The 23,046-nt window shown below is 45.9% G+C and overlaps 1 protein-coding gene across 1 annotated transcript in view; it reads right to left on the reverse strand.

Moving 5' to 3' along the window:
• DHTKD1 (dehydrogenase E1 and transketolase domain containing 1) overlaps nt 1-23,046 on the reverse strand; it is a 60,542-nt gene that overhangs the window by 3,993 nt on the left and 33,503 nt on the right. The window contains exons 8-15 of the mRNA XM_002717511.5: nt 21,233-21,545; nt 19,594-19,678; nt 18,160-18,299; nt 13,507-13,657; nt 13,116-13,222; nt 9,772-9,936; nt 1,684-1,766; nt 1,224-1,393 (exon numbers count right to left, since the gene is read on the reverse strand). Coding sequence (XP_002717557.2) covers nt 1,224-1,393; nt 1,684-1,766; nt 9,772-9,936; nt 13,116-13,222; nt 13,507-13,657; nt 18,160-18,299; nt 19,594-19,678; nt 21,233-21,545 — 1,214 coding nt within the window. The remainder of the gene's footprint in view (nt 1-1,223; nt 1,394-1,683; nt 1,767-9,771; nt 9,937-13,115; nt 13,223-13,506; nt 13,658-18,159; nt 18,300-19,593; nt 19,679-21,232; nt 21,546-23,046) is intronic.

Here is a 23,046-nt window from a genome sequence, read left to right on the forward strand (position 1 = left end):
ATAGTATGTCAACCTTCTGGACCTGGCTTCCTGGAATTAGCACAATCTATTTGTGATTCCTCTATGTTATTGTAGACAGCAGTAATTTGTTCCTTTTCATTGTTGAACAGTATGATATCATACAGACATACCACAAATTGTTTACCCATTGACTGGTTGAAGGACATTGTGGTTGTTTCCAGTTTGGGGCAATTATTTAAAAAGCTGCTATAAACATTTGCCTGCAGATTCTTTTGTGAATGCATTTTCTCTTGGGTAAACACCTAGGAGTGGAATGGCTGGGTCACACAGTAACTCACTGTTTAACTGTATAAGAAGCTGACTGTTGCCCAGGGTGGCTGCAGTAATGTGCATTTCCACCAGCAGAGAGTGAGGGTTTTAGTTGCTATGTATCCTCATCAGTACTTTGTATCACCAGCTATTGTCTTCTTTTGTTTTACTTTGATCCACTTTATTGAGTGTGTTGCTGTATCTCATGTTGGCTTAATTTTCATTTCCCTTATCACTAAGGACATGGAGCCACCTTGTCATGTGTTTATTTCCCATGTCATTCTTTGGAGAAGCACCTCTTCAACACTTTTGCACGTTTTGAAAAACTGGACTATTTGTTTTCTTACTCTTGAGTGTTAAGAGTTCTTTAAGTATTCTAGATAGTTTTTTGTTAGATATGTATTTATAGATACTTTCTTCTGGTCTTTCTTTGGCTTGTCTTTTCACTTTCTCAACAATACCCTTCACAGTACAAAAGCTTTTCATTTTAATAAATTCCTACGTTTCTTTTATGAAATGTGCTTTGGTGTACCTAGGAACGTTTTCCCTCACCCAGGGACACAAAGATTTTCTCCTGTTTTCTTCCAAAATGTTTACAGCTTTTCATTTTATGAATAGGTCTATGATGAATTTTGAGTTAATTTCAGTACAAGGTACATATGGACAGCCAAAATGCCAGCCCTATTTGTTGAAAAGGCTTGTCATTTACCATTACACCATATTTCTCAAAAATGACACTGACACGCCCCAAACTCTCAAGAAATTGTTTCCAATGAAAGAAAGCAAGAAGGAGAGGGACACCATGAGAGACATGGGGACACTAACTTTCATGGTGGTTTGTTCCTATCCTGGGACGCCAGATTTGATTTTCAACCTGCTGTCACCGCCCCCACCACCCCTTTGCATTTGAGACATTTGAGAAGCAAAGGACCCTGCCAACGACAACCCCTTACCTTGAACTTGTTTATATTTACTCATCTCTTGCTGCAGGGAGTCCAAGGGGAAAGGGCAGAGCTCCTCGATTCGGATGATGGCAAAGTCGTGCTTCTTGGCCCCCAAAGATTCCCTTTGCTTCAGCAGCGCGTAGAAATGTTTGCCGCAGCAGAATATGAGTGTCTTGACCCTGTTGTGTGGAAGAGGGGCAACGGCCGGGGAACAGGTATTGTTACGTGAGAATTTACAGGGAGAAAGGAGAGACGATGCAGGCTGAAGTGCCTCCCCAAGGAAGCTAGCAGCACCTGCCTCCAAAGTGCGCTGCCCCACACACACTCGGGCTCCTGCCCCACTCACTCACAGGACTTGCATCAGCATCAAGGAGATTTTGGTCACTTTGGATTCCTTACCACAAACTGCTTTTCCCATTCACTCAAATTCTACCACAGAGTATGCAAACAGGGATACGCAGCAAATTACTTTTTTGGGTCCACAGATGAGTCGCCAATGACTGGTCTGAATGTGGTTCCTGGTGCCATTTCTTCAAGAGTTGACACAGCTGCCTAAGGGGCAAGAAAACCGTATATCTGTCAATCAATGGAAAAGAGCTAAAACTTTTACCTACATGGGATCTTTATTAAAAATTAGTGTTAAAACTCAGGGCCGGCACCATAGTGCAGTAGGTTAATCCTCTGCCTGAGGTACCAGCATCCCATATGGGCGCTGGTTCGAGTCCCAGCTGCTCCTCTTCCAATCTAGCTCTCTGCTACAGCCTGGGAAAGCAGTAGAGGATGGCCCAAGTGCTTGGGCCCCTGCACACATGTGGGAGACTGGGAGGAAGCTCCTGGCTCCTGGCTTTGGATCAGTGCAGCTCCGGCCGGAAGGAAGACCTTTCTCTCTGTCTCTTCATCCCACAGCCTGTAACTCTGCCTCTCAAATAAAAAAAAAAATCTTAGCTGTATACGAAAAATTTTAAAAAAATAATAAAAATTAAAAAGTAAAAATTAGTGTTAAAACTCTAGCCCAGCACTGCAGTAAATATATGAAATGATAAATATAGTATTTTCCCCCAAAATGTCATTCCTATATACTTCAGAGTAACATAACTTTATGTTTTGGCTGCTGCCAAAAGCCGGTGCCACTAATTAAGGTGGATCAAAGTAAAACAAAAGAAAACGGGCCAGCGCCGTGGCTCAATAGGCTAATCCTCTGCCTTGCGGCGCTGGCACACCAGGTTCTAGTCCCGGTTGGGACGCCGGATTCTGTCCCGGTTGTCCCTCTTCCAGGCCAGCTCTCTGCTATGGCCAGGGAGTGCAGTGGAGGATGGCCCAAGTGCTTGGGCCCTGCACCCACATGGAAGACCAGAAGAAGCACCTGGCTCCTGGCTTCGGATCAGCATGATGCGCCGGCCGCAGCGCGCCAGCCGGGCCACGGCGGCCATTGGAGGGTGAACCAACGGCAAAAGGAAGACCTTTCTCTCTGTGTCTCTCTCTCTCTCACTGTCCACTCTGCCTGTCAAAACAAAAAAAAATTAGCTGGTGATACAAAGTACTGATGAGGATACATAGCAACTAGAACCCTCACTCTGCTCGTGGAAATGCAAAAGAGATGCAGAGAAACAAAGGGAGAGAGTTCCCAAATGCCCACAATGATTGGGACAGAGCCAGGTTGAAGCCAGGAGCCAGGAAATCAATCCAGGTCTCCAACCAACGAATTGAACTGTTACTGATGCTTCCCAGGGGCTGCATTAGCAGGAACTGGAATCGCAAGCTGGAGCCAAGACTCAAACCCAGGTACTCCAATATGGGATGCAGGCATCCCAGCCAGCATCTTAACTGCCAAGCCAAACATCTGCCCTCAAAACAAACTGTTCAGAATCAGAATTTCAGTTTGATCACAGAGCTTTATGAATAAAAAAAAAAACCTTAATTTTTTAGAATTGAACACATTTTATAGAATTTATATTGTGAACAAAAACAGCTAAACTAGGACAATTGTTTCCATTTTTCTAGGTTTTCCTTTTAAATGTCTATTTACTTATTCTCATCCACTTGAAAGGTAGAGGCACAGAGAGAGAGGGAGTCTTCCATCTACTGGTTCATTCCCCAAAGCCCACAACAGCTGGGCCATGCTGAAGCCAGAAGCCAGGAAATCCATCTGGGTCTCCTATGTGAGTGGCAGGGATCCAAATATGTGAGCCCACCATCTGCTGCCTCCCGAGATGCATTAACAGGAAGCTGGATCAGAAGCAGAGCAGTCAGGACTAGAAACAAGCACTGTGATATGGGATGATGGTGTCACAAGCAGTAGTTTAATACACTGTGCTACAATGCCCAACCCTGCTTGTAGGGTTTTTGTTTTGTTTTGTTTTGTTTTGTTTTTAAGATTTATTTATTTGAAAGGCAGAGTTACAGAGAGAGACAGAAGCAGAGGCAGAGAGGGAGATTTTTCCATCTACTTGTTCACTCCCTAAATGGCTACAAAGGCTGGAGCTGGGCCAATCTGAAGCCAGGAGCCAGGAGCTTCTTCTGGGTCTCCCATGTGGGTGCAGGAGCCCAAGGACTTGAGTTGTCTTCCGTTGCTTTCCCAAGTGCATTAGCAGGGAGTTGGATCGGAAGTGGAGCAGCCAGGACTTGAATCGGCACCCATATGGGATACTGGTGCTATAGACAGCAGCTTTATCCACTGTACCATAGCGCCAGCCCCTTGTAGGTTTTTTGACTACAGTTTATAAGTGAAACTTATTTGGCCAGTAAAACTAGTGGTAGCATATGTCTATTTCTGTGATGGAAGGAAATTTGATTGATTAGTTCAACTTCAATATGTACTTGTGGAGCAGGTGTGTGGCATAGCTGTGAAGGTGCCTCTTGGGATGCTTGCATCCTATATCAGAGTGCCTGGTTTGAGTCTCAGCTACAACACTTCCAGTCCAGCTTCTTAAGTATCTGCATCCTGGGCTAGCATTGTGGAGTAACAGGTTAAATCACCACCTGCAACACCGTCATCCTATATGGGCGCTGGTTCTAGTCCAGGCTGCTATGCTTCCAATCCAGCTTCCTGATAGCCTGGGACAGCAGTCGGGGGTGGCCAAGTGCTTGGCCCATGTGGGAGACCTGGATAAAGCTCCTGGCTCCTGGCTTCAGCCTGCCCTAGCCCTGGAAGTTTCAGTCATTTGGGGAGTGAACCAGCAAATGGAAGATCCCACTATCTCTATCTCTCCCTCTCTCTTGGTAATACTACCTTTCAAATAAATAAAATAAATCTTAAAAAAAAAAAAAAAAAAAAAAAAAGGAGGGGCTGGTGCTATGGTGTAGTAGGTTAAGCATCTGCCTGTGGCACCAGCATCTTATGTGTGTGCTGGATCGGGTCCCAGCTGCTCCACTTCTGATCCAGCTCCCTGCTGATGGCCTAGGAAAGCAGTGGAAGATGGCTCAAGTTCTTGTGCCCCTGCACCTGTGTGAGAGACCCAGAAGAGGCTCCTGGTTTTGGATTGGCCCAGTCCTGGCCATTATGGCCATTTGGGGTCAACCAGTGGATGAAAGACCTCTATATCTCTCCCTTTCTCTCTCTCTCTTGTCCCTCTCTCTAATTCTGCCTTTCAAATAAATAAATAAATCTTAAAAAAAAAAAAAGGCAGGTGATGGCTCAATTCTTGGGTCCCTGTCGCTCACATGGGAGACCCAGACTGAGCTCCTGGCTCCTTACTTCAGCCTGGCCTAGCTCCAGCTGTTGCAAACATTTGGAGGATAAAACAGCAATGGGAACCTCTGTCTCTGTCTTTCTCTGGCTCTCTCTTTGTGTCTGTTTTAGTGTCTTTCGAATAAATTATTTTAAAGTAACTAAACAAATAAATAATCACTGGTTGCAAAGACTCTAAAGCAGATAATTGATGAGGCCAAGTCTGGGGACTTGATCTCCTTTGCTGTCATCTAGGCAGTGCCCCAAATTCTCATCTCAAATGAGCACAGGACATTTTGAGTAGGCCATTGTGGAGCTAGGATACTGTGATACAACCTAAAAAATAAACACTAAATATTCAGCTTGGGGGTGGGCATTTAGTTTAGTAGTTTAGACACCAGCATCACACCTCGGGGAGCCTGAGTTCACTTCCTGGTTCTGGTTCCTGACCCCAGCTTCCTACCAATGCAGACCCTGGGAGGCAGCAGTGATGGCTCCAGTAATTGGCTTCCTGCCTCCCATGTGACTTTGGCCCGGCCCAGCCCTGGCTGTGGTGGCTATTTGGGGAATACACTTGGGGACAGGAGTTTTTCCTCTCTGAGTCTCTGTCTCTCTGTCTCTCTCTCTCTCTGTTTCCCTGCTCTCAAATAATTTGTTTTTTAGCTTGGCTGTTCGTATTACTCAGTGAGGTGTGAGAGAGGCAAGCTTTCTCCATTCTGAACTGCAGCCCTGTGTTGATCTCCACTTCTCAGGACAGAGTCAGGAAGAAATGAGAATTCAACAGTGATTGTGTTTGCTTTCTCTTAGAAGTGTGCTTACACATTTAATGAACATATGTAAAGATTTCTCTTATTTGATAAGTTATACAGTTTTTAGGGTATAATTATCTGAAAGGCAGACTGACAAAGAGCCAGGGAGGGACACTGAAAGTTCCCCCATCCACTGGTGTACTCTGCAGATGGCTGCAACAGCCAGAGCTGGGCCAGGCGGAAGCCAGGGTCCCAGAACTCTATCTGCGTCTTCCACATGGGTCACAGGGTCCTAATACATGCATGGGCCTCCCTCTGTTGCCTTCCCAGATCCATTAGCAGAGAGCTTGAATGGAAGCAGAGGAGCCAGGACTTGAACTGGCACTGATAGGGGATGCAGGCGACCCAAGCAGCAACTCAATGTCCCGGGCCCCAGCACTACCCTGCGGGACATATCAGACCTGGGAACAGGAGAGGAGTACTATGGCCAGAACAAGATCTCTCTTTCTCAGTTTGAAACTGTGAAAGAAATTCTCAATAAAAAAATCTAACAGTTTACTCAGCATTCAGTAATAGTACAATTAAGATCATTTCACTCCTTTATAGTTATGATTGAGGGAGCAGGTTAACAACCGTGGAGATACAATGCAAGGTGGGTTACAAATCCAAATCTGTGTGTGTGTGTGTGTATATACATATATATATATATATATATGTATATGTATATATATCTTAAAATGTATTATGGTAATTTTACTTTTTGACTTTGCTGCTTTAACACTGCTGTTTCCAATTACATGCATCAAAAGAGACTTATCAGACACACTGTGTTAAAGGGACTGTATTAACTTTGCTGGAGTGTTCTGAGATACTTCTAGGCCCATGAGTCCATCTCAACATGTATCAGGTTGTTCACAGGAATGCTGTAGACTACTCCAAATGTGCTGTGGCCGCTGGTGAAATGCAAGTGTGTTTCCTCCATGTTGACACCCAGGGCCAAGATTAGGGTGAGTCCAGTCACATACCCAGAGCAGAGATTTTAAGGAGGCTCTGAGTTGAGAGCCATGAAAGGGCCCACACTGAGAATGAGTACCTCTTTACTCCCCTCTGAGTGCCAGGAACTGCTTAAAATGATAATGGATGGAAGCAAATCACAGCTCTTCTCAATGCATCTCAATTCCAAATACACACTTCACTTTACAATCTTGGGCAGTAGCACCAGACATTCATAAACAGCTGAATTCTAAACATCTTATTTCACCTCAGTAGTTGCATGGAAATAAACACGAAATTTTTAATACCAATCCTGATTAAAACTCTCATATGGTACGGAAAATGAGAGCAGATGGGATAGATGCATGCCTGGTAGTATTTATTATCTTGGAGGCTGCTGTGTGAAAACTAGCCTATTTCTGTGATTTGAAGGCTTCATCATGCTGAAACTAATAAGCCAAGAGGAAATGTTCTCGTTTATTTATTTATTTTTTAAATAGTTATTTATTTATTTAAAATGCAGAGTGACAGAGCGAGGGGGAGAAACAGATCTTCCATCTGCTGGTTTACTCCCCAGATGGCCACAAAAGCCAGGGCTGGGCAAGGTCAAAGCCAGGAGCCAGGAGCTTCATCTATGTCTCCAAGAAGGTGGTAGGGACTCACGTACTTGAGTATCTGCTGCTTCCCAGATGCATCAGCAGGGCACTGGACGGGAAGCAGAGCAGCACTGGATGGGAAGCATCACTTGATGTCCGATGCTGGCTTCCCAAGTGACAGCTTAACTTACTATACAACACCAACCCCAAAAATGTACATTTTTAAAAAATATTTATTTTTATTTATTTGAAAGGCACAGTTACAGAGACAGAGAGTGGGAGAGATACAGGAAGATATCTTTCATCTGCTGGTTCACTCCCTAAATGGCCACAACAGCCAGGGCTGGGCCAGACCAAAGCCAGCAACCTGGAGCTTCCTCTGGGTCTCACGTGTGTGCAAGGACTTGGGCCATCTTCCACTGCTTTCCCAGGTTCATCAGCAGGGAGCTGGATTAGAAGTGAAGCAGCCAGGACTGGCGCCGTGGCTCACTAGGCTAATCCTCTGCCTTGCGGCGCTGGCACACCGGGTTCTAGTCCCGGTCGGGGCGCCGGATCCTGTCCCGGTTGCCCCTCTTCCAGGCCAGCTCTCTGCTATGGCCAGGGAGTGCAGTGGAGGATGGCCCAAGTCCTTTGGCCCTGCACCCCATGGGAGACCAGGATAAGTACCTGGCTCCTGGCTTCGGATCAGCGCGTTGTGCCGGCCGCAGCGCGCTGGCTGCGGCGGCCATTGGAGGGTGAACCAATGGCAAAAGGAAGACCTTCCTCTCTGTCTCTCTCTCACTGTCCACTCTGCTTGTCAAAAAAAAAAAAAAAAAAAAAAAAAAAGTGAAGCAGCCAGGACTCAAACCCACGTCCATATGGGATGCTGGAGTCACAGGTGGTGCCTTTACCTGCCACAATGCTGGCCCCAAAATGTACCTCTTTAGATTACAGTATCAATAAGCTATATTGTTACAGTATTTAAGTTCATTAAAACAAGAGTCTATCTGTGATAAATCACTTAACAGAAAAAAATCTTCATAAAGGATGATGAATAATATCATTGATTTTCATCAAAATACTTTAAATTTCTAAGTTCCTACTATCATCATAATAGCGTTTGGACGACTTAGACTACATTTTCTCTCACAAGTTGCTGCTGATTATATTAGGATACCCATGTGATAACACCTGCTATCGCCGGGTTTTATTACACAGACATGGAAAGCTACCTATATTTCCAATTGTTCTTAAAAGTTTTAAGAAATATGAAAGCATAAAAGTCAATTAAAACTAAATAGATGTGGCTGGCATTGTGGCATAGCGAGTAAAGCCACCACCTGCGATGCTGGCATCCCATATGGATGCCAATTCATGTCCCGGCTGCTCCACTTCCAATCTAGCTCCCTGCTAATGGTTTGAGAAAAGCAGTGGAAGATGGCCCAAGTGTATGGGCCCCTGCACCCACGTGGGAGATCCAGATGAAGTTCCTGGCTCCTGACGTCAGCCTGACCCATCCCGACCCAGCCCTGGCCATTGTGACCAGCTGGGGAGTGAACCAGTGGCTGAAAGATCTCTCATTCTCTCTGTCTCCTCCTCTTTCTGTGTAACTCTGACTTTCCAAATAAATAAATATTAAAAAAAAAAAAAAAACTAAACTAAACCGAGGGGCAGGTATTGTGGCACAGTGGGTCAAGCTGCTGCTTGGGATGCCAGCATCACATATAGGCACCAGTTCAAGTCCCAGCTGCTCAGCTTCCTATCAGGCTCCCTGCTAAAGCACCTGGGAAGGTGGAGTAAATTGGCCCATGTGCTTGGCCCTTGCCACCCACATAAGAGACCTGGATGGAGTTTCTCGTGTCAGCATGGCCCAGGCCTGCTGTTGTGCCCATCTGGGGAGTGAATCAGCAGATAGAAGATCTGTCTGTCTTTCCCTCTCTCTGTGCCACTCTACCTTTCAAATAAATAAATAAATCTTTTTAAAAAGTGTTACTGAAAAAAAGGTGGGGGTGGGTGGTGCTGTGGCACAGCAGGTTGAAGCCCTGGCCTGCAGTGCCCATATGGACACTGGTTCAAGTCCCAGCTGCTCCATTTCTGATCCAGCTACCTGCTGATGGCCTGGGAAAGCCGTAGAAGATGGCCCAAGTCCTTGGGCCCCTGCACCCGCGTGGGAGACCCAGAAGAAACTCTTGGCTCCTGGCTTCAGATCTGCTTAGCTCCAGCTGTTGAGGCCATTTGGGGAGTGAACCAACAGATGGAAGACTCTCCATTTTACCTCTCTACCTCTCTATCTCTCTCTGTAACTCTTTCAAATAAATACAATAAATCTCTAAAAAAAAGTGTTTCTGTAATTTCAAAATAGGAAGGTACTTCAAAAATTTCATGGGAACATGGACTCAAAAGTTAAGTTCATTCTGGTGCAAAAAATTTGTGAAATCCATGCATAGTTTTCTCACAATATGCATTTCCCACAAACTTTTTGAAGACCTCTTAGATTCAGAAGAGAGCGAAGAAATGAAATTCACAAAAATGACAAAAGGAGAAAGGCTTAGGAACCAGTTTTTTCTACTCACAGGAAACCTGAGTAACATCTTAGGAGAAGCAACTATGAGGGGTTTTCTGAAGTTGCGAATCATCTGTCGTCTAAGCAGGTGGAAATACTGCGCGGGAGTAGTTGGGTGGACCACGAACATGTTCACAGTGTCTCCATCCACCCCCTCTTCTGTGCTGTCACACATCTGGGAGAGAAGTGGAAAGAAAGGAGAACGCTCAGGTCATCTGCTTCCATCACTGTGGCGACAGGCTAGCCAAAGGGAAGCACAGCACTCTAGACAGTACAGCTCTGTAACACTCCCCGTAACAGAGAACCTAGAAGGTAAATGAATAGCCTGTGAAATAGTCACCAAAGCAGAGTTCTCCATTGCACCTCTCCGTTGGCCCCATTCTATGTCACCTAACAGTTTTCCCAAACACAGCCGAGTGTAAGAATCATCTGGGGAGGACATTTCTAAAATACTTTCGTTTTTGCCTTAAAACACACAAATTTTCAACCCAGAAGGTTGAAAAGCTCAATTAAATTTCAGAAGATCTTGATGGGATAGGAAGCTGGGGGGTGACCCCTAACCCTACCCTAGATACAGTGGAGGGAAGGAAAGGAGGTGGACAAAACCCTGAGAAGTCTCATTAACACCTGCCAATTGGGAGAGAAGGTGTGAGGAAGCACGCTGGGGGAAAATAAAGACAAAATTCTCTGAAGTTGAAGCCCCTTCGGAACTCAGTAAGGTCAAATGGGGCCACAGGGCCTGCCTGTTTCAGGCATGGACCAAGACCCGTGGGAGTGATTCACATTCCTGTATGGGGACTCTTTGGAGGGGATTAGTTCCTGAGCGTCAGAGAGAATAGAGATTGGCCAGGAGGCCCTTCTATTATGTGAGACAATGAATGCTAATGAACTTGATCCAATCATTCCAAAAGTATACCCAAATCAAACACATTGTATGCCATGAATGTATACAAATTCTAATTTGCCAATTAAAAGTGCTTTTAATAAATAAAAACTAGTATAAATAAACTAGTAGTTTGCCGGCACCACGGCTCAATAGGCTAATCCTCCACCTGCAGCGCCGGCACCCCAGGTTCTAGTCCCGGTCGGGGCGCCAGATTCTGTCCTGGTTGCTCCTCTTCCAGTCCAGCTCTCTGCTGTGGCCAGGAAGTGCAATGGAGGATGGCCCAAGTCCTTTGGCCCTGCACCCCATGGGAGACCAGGAGAAGCACCTGGCTCCTGGCTTTGGATCAGCGCGGTGCGCCGGCTGCGGCGGCCATTGTAGGGTGAACCAACGGTAAAGGAAGACCTTTCTCTCTGTCTCTCTTTCTCTCACTGTCCACTCTGCCTGTCAAAACAAACAAACAAACAAAACTAGTAGTTTAATAACTACTTCTCAGTCTCATTTGCTCTTCTCTGCAACCCTGTAAGGCTGTGCTACCCCAGGGCTCGGTGCTGAGGCACCATCTGCTCTATCTGTAGTCCCACCTCTGAGGGTTTCACAAGCCTTATGATTGTAAATATTTGTCCACTGATGCCTCCCAGATTTCACACCCTGCCTACCTATTTCCTATATTCTTTTGAAAATTTGTAGTTTCATATTTCAATGTATTTCTTTAACTCATCTACTATTTATTTCTGTAACCTCATTTAAAAAAAAAAATGAGATCATTTGAAAGGCAGAGTTACAGAGAGAGAGAGAGGAAGGAGGAGGAGAGACAGAGAGAAAGAGAGATCTTCCATCCACTGGTTCACTTCCCAAATGGCCACAACAGCTGGGGCTAGGCTGGGCCAAAGCCAGGAGCCAGGAGCTTCTTCCAGGACTCCCACATGGGTGCAGGGGCCCAAGAACTTAAGCCATCTTCCACTGCTTTCCCAGGCACGTTGGCAAGGAGCTGGATCGGAAGTGGAGCAACCAGGTCAGAAACCAGCACACACATAGGTTGCCAGTATCAGAGGCAGCAGCTTTACCCACTATGCCATAATGCCAGACCCGTGTAATCTAATTTTTACAGAAATTATTTCTCTGCGTCATTATCTATCAACGTAACTATCCATCTATCGATCTACCTACCTGTCTACTAATGATTCGTCTATTTGTATATTTTATCTGCACATATGCTAAAACTATTCATGATATGGTGTTGAAGCATTTTGGGAGATTAGTATTGATGTTTCCATTTACTTTGAAATAAACCAAAAAATAAGATGGATTGATGGATAAGGGATAATAGATGAAGAGACAAATGAGAAAACAAGTGTAGGAAAATAATAATGGTGGAATCTGGTGGGTGGACATATGAATGTTCACTCTAAATTTTTTTCAACTTTTCTGTATATTTAATTTCTTAATAAACTACAAGGTAGTAATATGGATAAAGGAGAATTTGTAATGATTCTCACAAAATGATAACAGGGCAGATGCTTAGCCTAGCAGTAAAGATGCCATTTAATGGCTTGAACAGCCCTTGTCTTAACTGTCAAGGAACAGTTTGTTTTTTTGTTTTTGTTTTTGTTTTTGTTTTTGTTTTTGTTTTTGTTTTCCTCAATGGAGAATGGGACTGGGAAAGGTAAAGGGAGGAGGGGGTGAGGTGTGGGTGGGGCTGGGAGGGCGGGTATGATGGGAAGAATCACTATAGTCCTAAAGTTGTACTTATGAAATTCATTCTTTTTGGAGGAGGGGGAAGATGCCATTTAAGACACCTGTGTCCTGGGACTGGCGCTATGGCATAGTAGGCTGAGCTTCTGCCTGTGGTGCCAGCATCCCATATGGGTGCCAGTTCATGTCATGGCTGCCCCACTTCCAATCCAGCTCTCTTCTATGACCTGGGAAAGCAGTAGAAGATGGCCCAAGTGCTTGAGCTCCTGCACCCACGTGGGAGACCTGGAAGAAGCTCCTGGCTCCTGGCTCCTGGCTCCTGGCTTTGGATCAGCACAGCTCCTGCCATTGCAGCCATTTGGGGAGTGAACCACTGGATAGAAAATCTATCTCTCTCTCTCTGCCTCTGCCTTTCTGTGGCTCCACCTTTCAAATAAATAAATGAAAATAAATAAAAATACAGACTCTTGGATACTCACTGCTCCTGAGAATTTGCTCTGAGCTGGTCCCTGTGATTCTGATGACCAGCCTGGTACAGAAGCCACTGAACACAGACCCATGTGAATGCTTTGATTGCTGTACACCCATGAAACCATCACAACAGACATACTAGGTTTCCAAGGAGTCCCAACCTTGCGTTAAACCTGTTTTGTTCCCATACTGCAATGTCTTGCAGTTTAAGGTGCATCTTCAGCTAGGTACAAGAAATACTTCTGTTCCAAAGCACCTGGCAATCAGCAAAGTGTCTCTTTGACCCGAGAAGGCCTTCAACATACCTGCAGGAAACGCTCTATTCGACAAGATGAGTGGTCTGGGCCAGCCCCGTCGTAGCCATGGGGAAGCAGGATGACAATGCCACTTTGCAGGAGCCACTTGGCCTCTCCTGGAAACAGAAAGAGAAGAGTCTGAAATGCCTTGGTCTGCTGCCTGACCCTGTCAAACTGTTTCCATTGCCTGCACTTCCTAGCCTGGTCTCGGGATCCCTAGCGGCAAAGCGTCCAGTTGGCAGCTCATTAGGCTGTCCCTTAGCAGCCACCCCCAGAAGGCTGGCAGGGCGATCCCCCAGCTCTCCAGAGACCCTGCAGTGGCAAGAATCTTTTTTATTCATTTGGGCCTGCGAGGCCCGGGACTGTGCATCCATCCCCTCACGATCACACTGACACCAACCTCCTGAGATGAACGTGTCGAAGATGATCTGGGCTCCGTTGAAGAAATCGCCAAACTGAGCCTCCCAGATGGGCAGCAGCTTTGGGCTCTCAATGCTCATTCCATATTCAAAGCCCAGGACGGCCTCTTCAGACAGCGGGCTGTTGCTCACCTAATCCCAAGGGAGAGAATGAAACACTGGATTGGCGTGCAAGGGGACACCTGACAGAAGCCAGCACAGGCAAGGCATCACGTGGGTACCAACCTCTCCAAGGGAAGTGGGGCTTTCAGTCGTGACCACAGGCCTTTGAGAGAGGACAGCCACTGCTCAGTGCCAGTGGAGCATATGAAGAAAGTTGGGACAGACAGGGAAAGAAAAAGAGGCTGCCATATGGGTATTAAAGACTTTCTTCGACAGTGGGCAAATACTTTTCAGGTGACCTACCTGTAGGGCTCAGAGGAAAACTGGACCACATAAGCTTTTGAATTATATATCATAAAACAAATGGGGAAAGATTACAAAAAGAAGGCCAAGGGGCCGGTGCTGTGGTGCAGCAGGTTAAAGCCCCGGTCTGAAATGGGTGCCGGTTCGAGTCTCAGCTGCTCCACTTCCAATCCAGCTCTCTGCAGTGGCCTGGGAAAGCAGTAGAAGATGGCCCAAGTTCTTGGGCCCCTGCACCTGTGTGGAAGATCCAGAGGAAGCTCCTGGCTCCTGGCTTCGGATCAGCTCAGCTCTGGCCATTGCAGCCATTTGGGGAGTGAACCAATGGAAGGAAGACTTTTCTCTCTGTCTCTCCTTTTCAGTGTCTGTAACTCTACCTCTCAAATAAATAAATAAAATCTTAAAAAAGAAAAAAGAGAGGTCTTCCATTTGCTGGTTCACTCCCCAAATGTCTTTAATGGCTGGAGCTGGGCCAAACTAAAGTCAGGAGCTAGGAGCTTCTTCCAGATCTCTCACGCGGGTGCAGGAGCCCAAGGACTTGGGCCATCTTCTGCTGCTTTCCCAGGCCATAGCAGAGAGCTGGATTGCAAGTAGAGCAACCAGGTCTCAATCCAGTGCCTATATGAGATGCCGGCACTGCAGGCGGCAGCTTTACCTGCCACGCCATGGCGCTGGCCCCAACATTAGTTTTTATTATAAAGAAGTACAGGAGCCAGCGCTGTGGCACAGCAAGTTAAAGTCCTGGTCTGCAGCGCCAGCATCCCATATGGGCACTGGTTCAAGTCCTAGCTGCTCTATTTCTTTTTTATTATTTTTTATTTATTTATTTTTGACAGGCAAATTGGAAAGTGAGAGAGACAGGTCTTCCTTTGCAGTTGGTTCACCCTCCAATGGCCGCCGCGGCCAGCACGCTGCGGCCAGTACACCGCGCTGATCCGAAGGCAGGAGTCAGGTGCTTCTCCTGGTCTCCCATGGGGTCTCCATCCTCCACTGCACTCCCGGACCACAGCAGAGAGCTGGCCTGGAAGAGGGCAACCGGGACAGAATCCGACCGGGACTAGAACCGGGGATGCCGGCACCGCAGGCTGAGGATTAGCTTATTGAGCCACAGCGCCGGCCAGCTGCTCTATTTCTGATCCAGCTCTCTGCTATGGCCTAGGAAAGCAGTGTAAGATGGCCCAAGTCCTTGGGCCCCTGCACCAGGGTGGGAGACCTAGAGAAAGCTCCAGACTCCTGGCTCTGAATCAGCTCAGCTCTGGTGGCTGTGGTCATTTGGTGAGTGAATCAGTGGATGGAAGCCCACCCCCTTGCTTTACCTCTCTCTGTAACTCTGTCATTCAAATAAATAAAATAAATCTTAAAAAAAAAAAAAAAAGAACTACATTTCTCAGATTTACATGTGTTGCAAATAGGGTTGGATCTCTCTTTACTTACATCTGTGCCTGTCCTCATGTCCTTCCTCATTTCTCTTCCCATCTGAAGCTGACACACCACTCATTCTGAATCCACTCATCCCTTCTTGAATGCTTCTCCCAGGACAGGACATAGCTCCATCACCTAACTCCTCCTTTCTGAATCTCTCCTCATTGGCTTTCTCCCCTCAGCATATATGCCTAATCAAAAGCTTAAAAACAAAATAAGATATATTCCCCGACTCAAAGTCCCCCAGCCATTCCTTTCTTTCCAAGCTTCTAGAAAGAATAATCTAACCCACCAGTCCCGAGCTCTTTACCTCCTGTTTGCCCTTTAACTCAGTGCAATCTCCCTTCTGCTGCTACCATTCCCTAGGAATGGCTCAACATGAGGTCAGCCCTTGAGCTTCTGGTGGCTAAGTGCAACGGCCCTGCCATTCTTCCTCTTGACAAACTCCTTGAGTACCATGCCACAGAGAGCCCCAGTTTTCCTCCCACCTCCTGGGTTCCCTTTGGGAAATGCTTCGCCTCTGCTATTCCTTCAGTGTTGCTTCTTCCAGGACGCTTCTCCTGAGCATCTCTTCTCATCCTGCTCTCCCAGGGAGATGCCCTTACCCCATGGTTTCAAACGCTGTTACACCCTCATGACTTCTCTGGTCTCAAGACCAGAATCCTTTATTACCTCTAGATATGCAAATCTAGTTGCCTGATAGAAACCTCAATGTCATTCAGCCCCCTCAAAGTCAAGGGCCCAAATATGAGTCCATCTTCTTTCCTTACTAAGCCTGTTGCCCCTCTTCTCCTTTCTATTTGGATGGGCGTCATCATCATACACCAGTTGCCCAAGTCAGGACACCAGAGGATAACCTAGGCTAAGGTTCCTTCTTTCCTCTCTCCTTCTCCCACTAAGTCCTGCCACTTTCACTTTCTGCCTTTCGAATAAATAAATAAATCTTAAAAACAAATAAATAGCAATATTCAAAATGGAAGATAACCATCATATCACAATTCAGTAGAAACCTCATTTGAGGTGGGGTACCCTAAACATTCTAGTATGCAGTCCATCAGTCTGACTTGATCCAAAGACTGATTTTTTTGTAAAGATGAATTTCTTTATTTGTAAATAAACATTTTTTGTAAAAATGAATGTATTTATTTGAAAGTCAGAGTAACACAGAGAGAGGGAGAGACAGAGAGCTTCCATTCGCTGGGTCATCCCTGACAACAGCCAGCATTGGGCCAGGTAGAAGCTGGGAGGCAGGAGCTTCATCCAGATCTCCTATGTGGGTGGCAGGGGCCCAAACATGGAGGCCATCCTCTGCTGCTTTTCCTAGGCCATTAGCAGAGAGCTGGATCGGAAGTGGAGTAGCCAGGATTCAAACAGGTAGCCATATGGGTTGTTGATGTTACAGCTAGCAGCTTTACTTGCTATGTTACAACACCAGCTACCAAAGATGGATTTTAAATTAACTGAAGAAAAAGACGAACTAGTGTCCTTCAGTCTTCCTGGAACACTGGTTTTGCCAAGTGAATTTATTATAAGAGGATCAGTGAACTCAAGACTATATGCTCGGGGCCGGCGCTGTGGCATAGTGGGTCAAACTGCCACTTGAAGTGCCAGCATCCCATTTGGGTGCTCCCATTCTGCTCCACTTCCAATCCAGTTCTCTGTTAATGTGCCTGGGAAAGCAGAAGGTAGCCCAAATGCTTGGGACCTTGTCACCCCATGTGGGAGACTTGAAAGAAGCTCCTGGCTTCCATCTGGCCCAGCTCTGGCCATTGCAGACATTTGGGGAGTGAATTAGCAGATGGAAGATCTCTCCTTGTCTCTCTGTAACTCTGCCTTTCAAATAAAATAAATAATTACATCTTTAAAAAAAAAAAAAAAAACCTTTCTGTTCAGACAAATGGCTAGAGTAGGAAGGAAGATGACATACCCCTCAACTTGTCTTGCAGAGTAAGTTAATTTCACAGATATCACATGCCAGGCACTATACTAGTTGATGGAGACACAAGAATGAGAAGACTCAGCCCCTTTCCCTAAGACACTAGAGACTTGCACACATGCCGGCGCCGCGGCTCACTAGGCTAATCCTCCACCTTGTGGCGCCGGCACACCGGGTTCTAGTCCCTGTCGGGGCACCGGATTCTGTCCCGGTTGCTCCTCTTCCAGGCCAGCTCTCTGCTGTGGCTAGGGAGTGCAGTGGAGGATGGCCCAAGTTCTTGGGCCCTGCACCCCATGGGAGACCAGGAGAAGCACCTGGCTCCTGGCTTTGGATCAGCGTGGTGCGCCGGCTGCAGCGTGCTGGCTGCGGCAGCCATTGGAGGGTGAACCAACGGCAAAAGGAAGACCTCTCTCTCTGTCTCTCTCTCTCACTGTCCACTCTGCCTGTCGGAAAAAAAAAAAAAAAAAAAGAGAGACTTGCACACAGCATACATGGTTATATTTACTCATCAAGCCCACTAAACTGCAGGGAATAAGAGAACCTGCAGGAAGCATTTTGTTTTAGTATATAAGAAATATTGGCTTATTATCCACATCTTTAACGTTAATGAACCACCACATTACATGGATATTAATGTCAATTCTGAACTGACAAAATGCACATCCATTGGACATTTACATACTTACAGAGAAGTAGCCCGAGTAAAATAGCTCCAGTCTGCTCCCCAGCCTGTTACCCCTATTCCAAATACATGGGCCCACACTGTCTACCCATCCAGCACCTCTTTATTTAAAAAAAAGGCTAAGTGCACAGAGTTGGCAACATCTGTCATAAGCAGCACCAGTCTTCCACAACGGAGGTTGAAGGAGCCTACCTCTAGGAAGCCCCTCTGGTTAGGGTCCATGTGGTTCAGGGGGATGTAGGTGTCGTCAGTCTCCTGGCAAACAACCATTGCATGCCTTTGACTAAAAGTCCCACGGCCGACATCTTGACCACTCAGACGGACATTAAAACCTAAAGCAAGCAAGCAGGAAAAAAAAAAAAAAAAAAGTCCAGATCCCTGTGAATAACCCACGTCATCGTAAGGCATGGTGACCCTGAATTCTTACACATAATCTCATCCTGAGAATTAGGATAACAGATTCTCCTTATTCATATATACCTGGCCTACATTCAAGAATCTATAGCTGGGGCTGGCATTGTGACATAGTGTGTTAAGCCACCACCTGCAATACCGGCATCCCATATGGGTGCCAGTTCCTCCACTTCTGATTTGAAAAAATCTATAGTCAAGGTGAGACTGTGTAAGAATAGTCATCACTTGGGACCAGCACTGTGCTGTAGCAAGGTGAGCCTGTGATGCCAGCATTCCCTATCAGAGTGTTGTTTCAAGTGCTGGCTGCATTATTTCTGATCCAGAACCCTGCTAATGCACCTTCGAAAGCAGTGGAACATGGGCTTGGGTCCCTGCCACCCACGTGGGAGACCTAGACAAAGTACCAGGCTCCTGGCTTCCATCTAGTCCAGCCCCAGCCATTGTGGCCATTTGTAGAGTGAACCAGCAGATGAAAGATCTCTGTGTCTCTTCTCTGTAACTCTGCCTTTCAGATACATAAAATAAAATCTTAAAACACAGAAGAGTCATCACTTGATGTTGGCGCCGTGGTGCAGCAGGTTAAGTAGCCACTTGTGATGCTTACATCGCGTTTCAGAGTGCCAGTGAGTCCTGGCTGCTCCACTTCCAACTCAGTTCCCTCCTAATGCTCCTGGGAAGAAAGCTGAAGCTGGCCCAAGCATTTGGGCCCCTGACATCCAAGTGGGAAACCCAAACGAAGTTCTGGGCTCTTGGCTTTGTCTTGACCCAGCCCCAGCTGATGCAGCCACTGGGGAGTTAACCAGGAGATGAAAGATCAGTAGCTCTTTTTCACTCCCTTTCCTCTCTTCTTCTCCCCCTGAAACAGCCCTCGCCCCCGTCACTGTGCCTTTCAAATAAATAAAATAAATCTAAAAAAAAATTAGTCATCACATGCCCTATAATATTTAGGTAAAAACACCTTTTCAATATACCCGGCACATAGCCCTTTGTATATTGGTACAACTGCCCTAGAGTTGATGCCCTGAGGAAGGCTGACCTATTCTACAATCATATAACAGCATCAGTAAGGACAGGTAGCAGGTTCTAGAACTCCGTTGCTGATGAAAATGACAAGAGGTAGCTACAGTTCAAGAAAAGCAGCAGAGGCCACATGGAACCAATGTCATTTTCAGCATTCCCTGTGAGCTGTGTGGCTAAACAGAAACTGCGTACCTTGAGCAAGTAAGGAGCCCAGGGCCAGAGCTTCCGCTGTGGCCCAGTCTAAATTCGTTCCGCTCATCACTTTCTCCATTCTGGACTGTGAGACCGAGGGGGAGGAAAAAGGAAACTTTTCAGAGGCCGTATGTTTTTCCATGCTGAGGTCAAGATATGGAATGCATCAAGGGTAAGTGTCAACGACCCGATGCTGAATAGGAAGCACAGACAGATACATTAGAGTACAATAGGTATTATGTGCAGTTTTCAAACAGGCAAAGCAGGTGCACTTTGGGTGTCCTCTGTGGAGAGATGGAAGATGGAATCAGGGAGGGATTCATAGGGAACCATATTATGTTTCTTTTCCTTTTTTAAAAAGATTTACTTATTTATTTGAAAGGCAAAATAACAGAGAGAGAAGAAGAGAGAGAGAGAGAGGGAGATGAAGAGAGAGAGACAGAGACAGAGAGAGAGCTTTCATTCACTGGTTCACTCCCCAAAATGGCCGCAATGGCCAGGGCTGGCCCAGGTGGAAACCAGGAGCCAGGAGCTTCATCTGGGTCTCCTACATGGGTGGCAGGAGCCCAAGTAGCTTGGACCATCTTCTGCTGCATTTCCCAGGCCATTAGCAGGGAGCTGGATGAGAGGTGGAGCAGCCAGGACAGGAACCATCACTCATTTGGGATGCTGGCATCACAGTCAGTGACATGACCCACCAGGCCACAATGCCTGCAAAACTTTTTAAAAATAATTCAGAAGGCAAAGTTATTTCATATAAGCTTAAGGAAGATAAATACCTTTAATATTTTGTTCTCCTATGCTAGCGCGGAAAGCTTCATGTGTCAGAAAACCCCAACACCCGGCCAATCAGGATGGTCTGGCATTCTGCTGTTGAGAATGGGGTGCTGCCATCGTGCTGCAGAGGATTAAGCTGCCCACGGTCAAGCCACCACCTGCAATGCCTGCATCCTCTATCACCCCGCTATGTACTGTTTTCAGTCCAGGCTGCTCTGCTTCCAGTCCAGCTCCCTGCTAATGAGCCTGGAAAGCAGCAGAGGATGGCCAGATTACCTGGATCCTTGCCACTCATGTGGGGACCTGGATGGAGGTCTGGACTCCTCTGACTTTGGCCTGGCCCAACCATGGCTGTTGTGGCCATTTGGGGAGTGATCCAGCAGATGGAAGATCTCTCCTTCTCTCTCTATCTCTCTATTGCTCAGTCTTTCAAAATAAATGAATAGATCTTAAAAAATAAAAATAATAGGAAAAGCCTCAACATGTTTAAGGGTATAAATGATCACGTTTAGGGTACGTGTGCTATTTTTGTTTCTTTTATTTGAGCTACTTGAAAGAATTAAAACGCTTTCTGCTCACTGATGGATAAGACCAAACCAGACATTTGTGTATTTCTGTCTTTTGTACAACATGCATTATTCCATGCATATGTATTATATTAACATAAAGAAAGAAACAAATGGAGAAAATCTGAGTTAACCGAATGTCAATAGTAAGACACCACTAGGCTCAGTTCCTAGAACCTACTCATGTGCAGTGAGTATTTAGCAAATCAATCAGCCTATGGAAAAGACCAGACCAACATTGGTTCCTTTGCTGAGCAAGAAGTAAAGCAGTGGCCGGCGACTTGCACGCTCCCCACCTGGACATAGGTCTTTAGAAGGTGGCTGTGCATCTGCAGTTCCTTTGGGACCTCCACAGACTTCATGCCGACAAACTGCAGGAGGTCCACGGGCAGACCTGTATTCCAGGTGGTGATGCAAGCTTCGGGCTGAACCAGGCCCTGCCAGTGGGCCTGCAGGTGGGTGGCTGGGGGGCTGTAGTGGGTCATGTTAGTTAAGTGGTCATTTAGCTTGGCGTAGTAAGAGGCTTTTATTTCAGACACCTCCTCCTGGGTCATGAGTCCACTGGCAATCAGGTGCTCTGCATAGGTGTCAGGGATGCTCTTTCGGGCTCTGCCCAAGAAATAAAAGAGGAAAAAAATTCAAACTGATGTGTAAAAAAAAAATCTAAGAGGAAATATAGTCATTGTCAAAGGCCTTGCTAGAATGGCAGCACTATAAAAAGGCACTCAGGAAATGTTTTGGAATTAAAACAGGTGGTGGTTGCACAACATTGTGAATGTGATAGATAAATGTCCACTCTAATATAGTCAGTTTTAGGGGCTGGCATTGTGACATAGTTGGTAAAGCTACTGCCTGAGACACCAGTATCCCATATGGGCACTCGTTCCTGTCCTGATCACTCTACTTTTAGTCTAGCTAATAGCCTCGGAAAAGCAGCAGAAAATGGTCCATGTGTTTGAGCCCCTGCACCCAAGTGGAAGACCTGAAAGAAATTCCTGGATCCTGGCTTTTACATGGCCCAGCCCCAGCCTTTGTGGCCATCTGGGCAGTGAACCAGTGGGTGGAAGACCTAGCTCGCTCACTCTCTCTCTCTCTCTCACACACACACACTCTGACTTTCAAATAAATAAATAAACAAATAAATAAATCTTTTTAGAAAAACTAGTCAATCATACATTATTCGACTTTCACCTAAATAAGTTAATTAAAAAAAACACAGATAAATAAAAGAAATGAAATTAATTAAGCAAAGGCAGTCATGTGAACAAACCTCTTGCAGGCAAGCAAAAGAGAAACAAATTTATCTTTATACACTTTCTTTCAGGCTTAAAGACTGATGGAGTGATTGACTGACTTGAAAGATAGAGTGACAGAGAGAGAGGGTGATTCAAAGGGAGAGAGATCTTCCATCTGCTGGTTCACTCTCCAAATAGCCACAACACCCATGGCTGGCCAGACCACGGCCAGGAGCCAGGAACTCCATCCTGGTCTCCAACCTATGTGGCAGGGGCCCAAGTACTTGAGCCATCTTCCACTCTTTCCCAGGCATGTTAGCAGGGAGCTGGATTGGAAGCTGAGTAGCCAGGACTCAAACCAGCCTCTGATTTGGGATGCTGGTATCACAAGCAGTGGCTTAATGACTGCACCACAACATTATCTTTATAAACTTTCATGGACATCCAGATAGAAATAATTAGTAGACTTGTGCAATGAATTGGTAACTTCTCGACAGACCCACATTATCACCCATTCAGCACCCCTTTTATTTCAAAATATACTGAACCCAAAATTGCTATCAACTGTTTCGGGTTACTCTAATAATCTGCATCTGAACATTGCAACGACAATAAAAGGCCATTCTACATTTGTATAAGACTTTATATAAAGTCTATTTATATATATTATCATATTTAATCCTGACAAAAGAGAGTCTGGCAAGATAGATTTTTTTAAATGGAGCCCTGAGTCACATTGAGTCACTGGACTGCTAAGTTCAGTGCTAAATGAGAAACCTGTTTTGTTCTTCCCAGAGCAGTGTCCTGCTACCTGTGAACAGTAAGGTATGTCAAGTGTCACGTTTATTGCTCTGCTTGAGAAAATAGAAGAGCAG

Source organism: Oryctolagus cuniculus, chromosome 13 (assembly GCF_964237555.1).
Source record: "Oryctolagus cuniculus chromosome 13, mOryCun1.1, whole genome shotgun sequence".
NCBI classification, from domain to species: domain Eukaryota; kingdom Metazoa; phylum Chordata; class Mammalia; order Lagomorpha; family Leporidae; genus Oryctolagus; species Oryctolagus cuniculus.